A 10,771-nucleotide genomic window follows, 5' to 3' on the forward strand; every position below is an offset into this window, starting at 1 on the left:
TGTTTTGAGATTAAGTTAGTGCACTGGAAATGCTAGAAAACAATTTTAAAAACATATTGAATTTTTTTTCAGAGCATGTTAGAAATTTTTATCTAGCATTATTAATCTTGCTCAAATGTTTACCACTGTCTTACATTGAAGCATGAAATGTCTCTCTTCTGTAGATTCTTGTGGACACAGTTTGGGCCTTGTCCTACCTAACAGATGGTGGCAATGAACAAATTCAGATGGTGATAGATTCAGGAGTTGTACCTTTTTTAGTTCCCCTTCTCAGCCATCAGGAGGTTAAAGTTCAGGTAACCTTTTATTCTATTATATTGCATTGTAGCTGAACTTGAAGCACTAGGTCTCAACCCAATCCATTTTATTATTTCACTAGCTTTGGTACTCGGCGATCTCATTAGAGAATGCATAAGGATATGGGAAACTACAACTTCCATCATCATCATGTCATTGCCCCCAAACTCCGCTATGGTGGGCATCTGTGATTGCTTCCAAACAGCACCAGCAGTTATAGTTGGCCAAGATGGGTACATGTGCTAAGTTTGGTCCAGATCCAATGTCGATGGGGTTTGGAATTCTCTGATTGTGGGTGATCTACAACTCCCAACCTCCCAGGTCAATCCCCCAAAATCCTACCAGCACTTAAAGTTGTTCATTGGGGGGGAAGGAGTCTGTGTGCCAAGTTTGGTCAAGATCCATTTTCAGTAGAAATCACAGGGCTCTCTCGATATGGGTGCCATCTTGAAAATCACATACAAACATAGATACATGCCTACAAATATATACACATACATATCTTCACTTTTATTATATAGATATATATAGATATATAGATCGACATAGAAAGGTTTGGGACCATAAAACATGGTTGCTCTAAGTTTAGTGCCACGTACATTATTCAATTGTTTGACAATTGATATACTCATAGTAGCATCTTATAATTCTAAAAAATTCAGGACAGGTGACAGTTATTTTAAAAGGTTATAATCAGCTTTAAATAACTATCCCTTTAGACTGCTAAAATTAAAGCTCATATACAATTGAGACTGACTGTAATAAATTTCATGAACTTAATGTATCTATCATTTCCATGCTGATTGGTATTTGTGTCCTCCTTCAGTGAAAGAGAGGAGTAAACCATAAAAGTTATTATTGTGATATAGATACTTTTTTCAGACCTTCAGCTGAGATTTTTAAAGCCCTAGACGGTTCCAGTCTAGGCTGTTTGGCTGACTGGATCCCCTTGTACAAACCCTTCTCCTGGTCCCACCTCTATCTCAAGCTCAGTTGATGGGAACGAGAGAGCGGGCCTTCTCAGTGGCTGCCCCTCGACTCTGGAACTCTCTTCTTCCCAGAAAAGTCAGAATGGTCTCCTCCCTGCTGTCCTTCCGGCAGCAGATTAAAACCTGTTTATTCAGACAGGCTTTCAAAGATGAAGGTGTTTGAGATCTAGTTAGGGTGCTGTGGTTTTGTGTGCTTTTATGGTTTTACCTGAATTGTTTTTAATATTGATGATTTTGATACTGTTTTAATATTTATATTTTTGTATATTTTAAATTGTATTGTAATGCTTTTAATTATGAGTTGTTTTGAGTCTCTGTATGGAGAGAAAAAGTGGCAATATTATTATTACTATTAGTAGTAGTAGTAGTAGTAGTAGTAGTAGTAATATAGTTTGTAAAGTTCTTTCTTTTAAGGCTTGTTCTCCTATGCTTTCTATATATAAGAAATGGAACCATACAGATAGCTTGCTACTCCTCTGTTCATATTATTTAATCAACCTGGGATACAAAGAGTTTCTTTTTTCACTTTTAGCAGGTAGTCTCATCTATTCTATTAATCAAGTTACATTCATTTAAAAAATGGCATGCTGTATGGCATAAAAACTACTGATCAAGAAACTGAAGCCAAGGGTCTATTGGAGCACATGTAATTAGTTGCATGTAAATATGTAAATTTCACATTCATTATTGTCTCAGAATCAGTCTTACATATAAACTAATTCTAGGAATTATATGTAGACTCTTTAAAAGCAATCAATGTTATCATTGCTTGAACCATAGACTGCAGCTCTGAGAGCAGTTGGCAACATCGTGACTGGTACAGATGAGCAGACGCAAGTTGTTCTCAACTGTGATGTCTTATCTCATTTCCCAAATCTTCTGACCCATCCGAAAGAAAAGATAAATAAGGTGAGTGAAGGTTTAGATTTTTGCCAAGTCCTTTTGTGAAAATTTACATTTTAATGTGAATTCAGTTGCTCTCTTTGGGTCAAATAAATGATAAAAGAAATAAATTTTATTTTGAAAAGAATGTAACAAATTAATTTGGCAAGTACCCTCCCCCCAATAACACTATATAGGGCAATCTGCTGGCTGATAACAACTAGCAATAAGGGATTGACTGATTGGATACAGATAATAATTAATGCTTCTTTATGAAAGCAGTCATTCAGAATGGCTATTTTTTTAAAAAAAATATTTTCACCCTGTAATAATCATTGACTAGTCATTAGCATTTCACATGCGGCAATATGCACAGGCATGTGAAACCTACATAATTCTGGAGTCTGTTGGATGACTATCTGGGACTTTTAAAATCAAGATTCTGATTGAAAAGTAAATTGCCTTGATCACCAGGAGAGAGACAAGTAGCAGTGCTACTTTTACAATTCTGAACTTTGTGGAACCTTTTGATACTATCCGGAGCAGTCACCACCTAAGCTGACAGCATGAATTTGGAGCCAGATTAGTGGGTCTAATCCCATTTGAAGGGCCAAAAGTAACACTCAGGGTACTAAAATTATGAACACTTGCAGAATGTCATCACTTTCCCACGCTTCTTAATATATCTGCCAAGAGAAAGGAAACGGTATGGTTGGACATTACTCCTGTCAGTTCCCATTGACCCAAACCTTCCAGACCAGATGTCAAGAAAAATGGGAGCTACTGGAAAAATTGTACAACGATTTAGAGTATTGAGGACGATATTACTCATTTTTATCTAAATTTGACAATGCAGTGAATACACTATGTTTTATCATCTTGCTAATTGAGACAGGCGAGGGCCACGGAAATTGAAACTGGAATCCAGTAGTCAGGGTTGGTATTTTTCAAGTCTTGTTTCAGATTGCATTTCATCACCTCTGAAAGATCACATTCACATTGAGGGATTACTCCTTGATTCATCTTTGTTATATGACTCAGATGTTCTTAGTGAAATGAAGTGGTTTTAATTATTTGAAGTTGTTAGGCCAACTACAACCACGTCTTGATAGGGATAGTTTGGCAGCAGTGCTTCATGCCTCCTGAAGTTTAAACAGGTATGCTTCTATCAAAACTTAAAAGTTGTTAATTATTTTTAAATAAATATAATTTATATGAGCAAATAGCTAAATTATCAGAAAGGGTTCTCCATGTTCGCATTGTTACATCTATGCTGAGAAAAAGATCAATCACTACACAAACTCTATAGGGCTGCCATCTGATCTTGGGACACATTAGTGATGTTGATATTGGAAGGATGTTTTCTTTTTGGCATGATGTCACCCAGCAACAGTGAATTAGCTTGTCTTTAGCTACAGAAACTACTAAGAGCAGGTTGTTTGGCTCTAATTGTGGTTCTTTAAATGGTCATCTGTGAATCCACATAACCCTCCCTCTTCTCCATTTGCAGGTTTTCACTGATATTTTGCAGTTAAAACTGGAATAGCGAGAATAGTTTTGGCACTCTCAGATATGCACAGTGGAATGGGGAATAGGAGTATTACCAATATGCAGATGACACCCCCCTCTAGTACTCCTTTCCACCTAAATTCCAAGGAAGCAGTTCCACTGGTGCCTCGTAGCTATAATGGACTGGATGAGAGCATACAAATTGAAGCTTAATCCAGACAAGACAGAGGTGCTCCTGGTCAGTCGAAAGACAGATCTTGGAATAGGGATCCAACTAATGTTACATGGGATCTCATTCCCCTGAAAACGCAGGTTCGGAGTATGGGGGTACTCCTGGATTTGGCTCTGAACCTGGAGGCCCAGATATCAGTAGTGACCAGGAGTGCCTTTGCACAGTTAAAGTCCATTTCTGGAGAAGTCGGATCTGGCCATGGTGATCCATACCTTAGTTAAAACCTGGTTGGATTACTATAGGCCGGGCTGTGGCGCAGGCTAGAAAGCAAGCCAGCTGCAACAAATCACTTTGACCAAGAGGTCATGAGTTCGAGGCCAGCCCGTGCCTGCGTCTTGTCTCTGTCTCTGTTCTATGTTATGGCATTGAATGTTTGCCTTTGTGTGTGCAATGTGATCCACCCTGAGTCCCCTTCGGGGTGAGAAGGGCGGAATATAAATGCTCTAAATAAATAAAATAATAAATAATGTGCTCTATGTGGGACTGCCTTTGAAAAGTGGTTCAAAGAGCACCAGTCAGACTTCTAACTGGGGCTGGCACCAGAGAGCATATAACTCCCCTGTTGCAACAGCTCAGTTGGTTGCCAACATGTTTCCGCACACAATTAATTGTGCTTATTTTGACTTACAAAGCCCTATATGGCTTCGGTCCAGGTTATCTGAAGGACCGTATCTTGTTCTATGAATGTGGTAGACATCTACGATCATCTCTCTAGCCTACCATTCGTTTGGTGGGAACTTGGTAGAGGGCCTTTTCAGTGGGTGCTCCCAGACTGTGAAAACCCCTCCCAAGAGATACCAGGATGGTCCCATTCCTGCTGGCCTTCCACAAGCAAGTCAGAACCTTCTACAAGCCGGCATTTGGGGAAGGATGAGGGGCACGCCCTGGGGAGGTGTGGATCGGATATGGCAGGGGAAGCTGTGTGTTTTAAAATGCATTTTAATTGTATTTATCATGTTTTGTAGTTTTAACCAGACACACAGTACCATTTAATTGTTTTTTAATGTTTGTATTTGCTTTGTTTAAATTGATCAAAGTGAGATTAGTAGCCATCATGAGTCCCCTCGGGGAGAAAAGTGGGGTATAAATAATGTAAATAATAACAATAATTGTGATGAACAATATTTGTCTGATTACAGGAAGCAGTTTGGTTCCTTTCTAATATCACTGCAGGAAATCAGCAACAAGTTCAAGCTGTAATAGATGCTGGACTTATCCCAATGATCATTCACCAGCTGGCTAAGGTCAGAAATTCTAGGATTTCTGATTTTGCATGTTTTTACTATGCTAATATAAAATTATATACACTAGTTTGGTTGTTTTATTCATCCAAGTATCTTTTATATCCTTTAGGGGGATTTTGGCACACAAAAAGAAGCTGCTTGGGCAATAAGCAACTTAACAATAAGTGGTAGGAAAGACCAGGTGTGTGTATATTTATTAAGTACCACAGTAATACATTTCAAAGGATTTAAAGAAAAACACAATGTAATTCTAAATATTTCTTGCTGCTATTCAGGTTGAATACCTTGTGCAGCAGAATGTAATCCCACCATTCTGTAACTTACTGTCAGTCAAAGATTCTCAAGTGGTGCAAGTGGTTCTGGATGGCCTGAAAAACATCCTAATAATGGCTGGCGATGAAGCAAGCACAATTGCAGAAATTATAGAGGAATGTGGAGGTAAGATGCGTTTGATCAGACGTAACATACATGGGGAAAACCTACACTCTATATAAGGCTCAAAAGGTTACATTTTGTGATGTTTAGTTTATTCACATTTTAGTTGGATACATCAAAACATAATAAGGAAGCCAAAGAAATTGATGGTAGCCAAGATGGCCAAGCTTATTTCTGCCTTTGAAATATGTTCACCAAAAATAATTCTTAAAGAAGTTTTACCTGAACATCTTTGAGGGGAACAGATAAAACAGTTGTGACTCACCTGACCTATCTCCTCAATATACAGAGTCTTCTGTAATATATAGAATACATGCTGGGATTATTGGGCTGGTTAATTGTACCAGTTTCCGTTTGTACTTTTGTAGTATTCTATTATCATTGAACATTTGTGCCCTATTTTATCTTAACAGTTAAAATCCTTGAATATTTTCAAATAGTAAAAAATATTAGTGTAACTTCTGATTGTGGGTACTATTTAAGAGGATTTTATTCATTTAGAGTGCAGCTGTAGGGAGTAATAAAATGTAGTTCTGAGAAAACTTGCATTTGATTTTGATCTTAATCCTGATGAATGTGTGAATAACACATTATGATGGTACTTATTTTGGGACCTCATATGCTACTTTAGTAACATAAAGCCCAAGGCCTAAATTTTATGTTATGTACTCATTTTTCATTTTTCTGTTGCTGAATTTCATAGGTCCTGGCACACTGATTTGTTTTAAGCTGTTTATCTTAAAGCACAAAAGCTTGTAATGGTGACTAAACTTTATTTCTTTTGCCATTCTTCAACTAGGTTTAGAGAAAATAGAGGCATTGCAACAACATGAAAATGAAGACATTTATAAGCTAGCATTTGAAATAATCGATCAGTATTTCTCTGGTGACGATGTAAGTATCCTGACTTTTAAACACTTCTCTCGCGTCTCTCTACCTCTCCTTTGCTCTCGCTTCGCTGAGCTGTTGAGCTGTTGCTGCTCTCGCGCTCCCAGTGTTTTTGGCTCGGCTGAGTTGAGGCTGGGGGGTGGGGAGGGGACTGCATGTTTGAATGGTGAAGAGGGATAGCGGCAGGAGCAAGGGGAGACCTTTGCAGGGTGGCATGCTCTTGTGCTAGGTTGTATCTCTGATGCTAGCTTGTAACTTGAAACAAAAAACGCACCGAACAACGGCTTGTATCTCAAAAAACCTGCAAGTTGGGTCGCTCATAAGTTGAGGTTCCACTGTACTCCAAAAATCAAAATTGTCCACCTGAGTGGCCAAGTAACACTTTACCTTCTGATTGTTACGTTTACACAAGCTTTGTTTTATGCACAAAATTATTGAAAGCATTATATATGATTACCTTCAGGCTATGTGCATAAGATGTATATGATACAGAAATATCTTTTGTATTTAAACTTGAATCTCATCTCCAAGATATCTCATTATGTGTGTAAATGCAAATTAGTATTCATTGTCTAAGAAAACCCTGTGAAATTTATGAGGTTTCCATAAATTGGCAGGCTTCTTGAAGGCACGCAAATGTATACGCTTCAAGCATACCAGTTTTCTGGGGAAGGTAACTTACTCCAGAAGGCCCATATTGCAACTCTAGAGTATTCATATTCATATTCCTGCAAGCTATTTCAGACCTAGGAGACACCTTTTTCCAACAAGAAATGACTCAAAGCTCAACTTTCAAATAATCTCCTGTTGGGAAAGGAGCTATCCAAGAGAAGGCCAAAAATCTATCTATATCCCTGTCAAGTGCTTTGTAGAACTACCTTTGTGCCCATCTTTATTGTGAATTTCATTTCAGCATAACATCTAGCTAGGCTTAATCTTTTTTATCATCCAATCTTTTAAAATTTACTTACTGCTTCTTTTGATGTATATGGGGCAAGAAGATACATCAATTGGCTATTTGTTTTAAGGCTTCTTACTTTCACTTCTACTTTCTTACTTGCTTTTCTGCTTTTTATCTCGGTTTATTAAAAACATAACTAGGTGTGCAAACTTCACAAAGCCAACAGCCTTAGCAAAACAGAAGAAAAGTATCATTATAGTTTTCCAAAATCTTCAAGGTGCTTTCAGGACCTTGCTTCTATGCATTTATTTCAAGCCAAACAGCTATAGGCATTCAGCTTTTTCCGAAGTCGGGTGGAATGCTCAGTCTTTATAAAGTGTTCTTGTACAGTGAAAAAGAACAACTAACTCCGATACATTTTCATTGGTCTTTGTAGATTGATGAAGACCCCAGCCTCATTCCCGAAGCAACACAAGGAGGTACTTACAATTTCGATCCGACAGCCAATCTTCAAACAAAAGAATTTAATTTTTAAGCTCAGTACAACACAGCTTGTCTATACCACACCAGTAAAATATACCACCAGATGATGTCTCCTTTTGGGGAAAAAACTGGCTCCAAGCATATGCCTCTTTGTCTGATGCTTCTAAAGCAAGCCGTACATCAGTCACTTTGAATTTGCCAAAAGTAACTACCACATGGACTGTAAATGCATATGCATGATGTCATAAACTGTTAAAAAAATTAACAGTCCCTGCTACCTTTCCTCTCTTCCCTTCTGCCCCCCTCTTTTTTCCTGATTCCACATGCTGGTGACTACACTTGGCAGTTTTAAGTGTGTCCCTTTCTGGTGGCACGTTGGCTTTCCACAGAAGAATAACTTTCTTTGGAAAATAGTGGATCAAGACTCTTTAGTATGATGCTTACATTTTGGAAAACTTCTGAGAGAGGCCCTGTTTATTTTTATTTTTATTTTAAGCCTCTGCGGTTGTCCTCTACAAACGTATTTTCATATATTTAATGTGGAAGTATAAATAATGAAAATGCAACTCACATTATTTTCATTGGTGAAACTGAAATTAACAAAACAAACTTCTTTAAAAGAACTTGGTAATTGATCAGTTTAAAAACAGACTACATGTATCAGTAATTGTATTCATTACTGCCTTAGAAGCTTGGGTTTGAAGAATGAACTTTGTACTCGGACTAGTAAAACATTATACCTAATTTTTGAGAACAACAAGCTGCACTTGACCACCCTTCAGCCTGTGTGTTCCTGCCATTTTTGAAATAATAAAATGCTGTGCATGGTATTTTACCTGAGCTACAACCTGTTATGGACTTGAAAATGTTGTTATAAGTTGAAAGCAAGAGTCCTGCATTAAAGAAGCAACACTATTCTAAATGAGCATTGGTTGACAAGAATCTTGCTTTCATCTTTCAGTAGTCAGTATATTTTTGGTTAAATTTATAACTGAATAATGTTGATTTATATTGGTTTAAACTGTGGAGCTTTCTTGTTTACTGTAATTTAGTCTTAAACTATTTTTTTACTGACCAGTGCTTATGATGACGTGGTTGACAACAAATTAGCAACTATTTTAGAAGCATCATAAAAAGCTTCATTCTTGGAGTAATGAAAAAAATAATAGAAAATAGTCTATAAGCCTTTTTCATATAGTTAAAATACTTACTATCTGTGTGAGTTTTGTGAAAGCTGCTACTGTTCAGCATAAGCATAATATGCAGCTCACAAGGAACAAATTTGTATAAGCTGGTAACTTGGGAGTCGTGGGGAAGCTGTCCAGCCTAGCTTTTCAGATGCTTTGGGATTGCTGTTGGTAACCAAGAGATTTGAACTATGTAAACTGTCAAACAAACTGATATTGTTGCTGTTGTTCACTGGATGTACTTCCCAATGCCTTGATGTGAAGGGATACAAAAAACGTAAAACTAATGTAGTTATTGGATGTGGATTGTATTTACTGTGATGAAGATAAGGATTGATGCCATCAAAGCTTTGTTGATCAGCTGTTTTTCCACTAATAAGCAAGACATTGCAGGTGTTCATTCATTAAATATATCTGCCAAGGTGGAGCCACTTTAAAGAGTGAGTTGCCTTGTATCTTGAAAGATACAAGTATATGTTTTAAACTGCAAGATTTTTACTTGCTAGATAATCCATTTTAATACAGTGGTTTGGCCTCTATTTATAGGTTTTATAAATTTTAAAATCAATTTCTCTTTAAGGTGGCTCAGACTTTTCAACTCTTGTGCACATAAAATTGAGTTGAAATTCATTGTGCCTTTTTTTCTTTACCCAGACATTAATTTGACAACTATATCCTATTAACGCATTATAGTCTAAATTCTTGAAGTTGTGGTGTTTTTTTGCTAAGAACTGGACAAAACCAAACCAAAATTAATTTGATCATGGTTTTTTGAATTCCAAAGCAAATATGCATTTGATGATATGAACAAATACCTTTCGTTTTTAGACAGTATGCCCATGTTCTCTGTTGTAGATACTAGGTACAACATATGATTGAAAATTTTTCACTACTGTGAAGACTGATTATTTTTCTTGCACTCAATTAAAGATAGGAAAACAGATTTAAAGCAGTACCTTTGATTTCTCTCGGTTCTGTCACCTTATCTGCTTATTATCGAGATTCAAACATTTTATAGTTAATAAAGGAAAACAAAGTTTGGATCCAAAGATTCTTCTGCAAAGAGCAGGAGAGGTGTGTGGTTTTGCTGAAGGAATTGCTGATTTCCCCCCTGTGCTCCGCCAGGGGCTGCACAAAGGGGTGCCAGAGGGGCTGGAGACTCTCCACAGCAGTCCTTCAGGGCCACTGAGGGTTACAAAGGGAGTGGGAATGGGCAATTGTCTCTCTTGACCCGCATGCAGATCTTTGTATCCAAACCCAAAAAGAAACTGCTGCACTTTTAAGTTTTCAGGTGTTTTAAAATTGCATTGTGTTCATTTTTTTAAAAAAAAGCCTTTCAGTTAATAGATTAAATTCTTCCTTCAAAAGAGGCATCTAAATGTGTTCCTAATTTTGTATATGGGCTTAGGTTTTATAATCAATAAAAAGCTGCTATCAAATATTACCACCATGCAAGACCTTATTTTGAGGGGGGAAACTGTTTAAATATTAGAGGGATGTAGAGTTCTCTTTGTTCCACATGGAGTCAATGAATTGCACATGTAAGTATCATACACGTGGAAACGTTCTGTTTGGGAGCATTTCAAAATTGCCCAAACATTGTTCTTCCCACCATAATACACATACAGTCCTGGCCCCATCTGCAATGCCATATAAAATCCAGATTATCTGCTGTGACCTGGATTATATGGCAATGCAGACATATAATCCAGTTCAAAGAAAAT

General features: G+C 37.3%; 1 protein-coding gene across 1 annotated transcript in view; it reads left to right on the forward strand.

The window, feature by feature from the left end:
- Positions 1-10,491, forward strand: part of kpna3 (karyopherin subunit alpha 3) — a 32,761-nt gene extending 22,270 nt beyond the window's left edge. Inside the window, exons 11-17 of the mRNA XM_008116525.2 lie at positions 165-296; positions 2,067-2,195; positions 5,049-5,153; positions 5,263-5,334; positions 5,429-5,591; positions 6,388-6,482; positions 7,814-10,491. Coding sequence (XP_008114732.1) covers positions 165-296; positions 2,067-2,195; positions 5,049-5,153; positions 5,263-5,334; positions 5,429-5,591; positions 6,388-6,482; positions 7,814-7,912 — 795 coding nt within the window. The 3' untranslated portion in view covers positions 7,913-10,491. The remainder of the gene's footprint in view (positions 1-164; positions 297-2,066; positions 2,196-5,048; positions 5,154-5,262; positions 5,335-5,428; positions 5,592-6,387; positions 6,483-7,813) is intronic.
- Positions 10,492-10,771: the final 280 nt, after the last annotated feature.

This window comes from Anolis carolinensis, chromosome 1, assembly GCF_035594765.1.
Source record: "Anolis carolinensis isolate JA03-04 chromosome 1, rAnoCar3.1.pri, whole genome shotgun sequence".
Taxonomy (NCBI): Eukaryota; Metazoa; Chordata; class Lepidosauria; order Squamata; family Dactyloidae; genus Anolis; species Anolis carolinensis.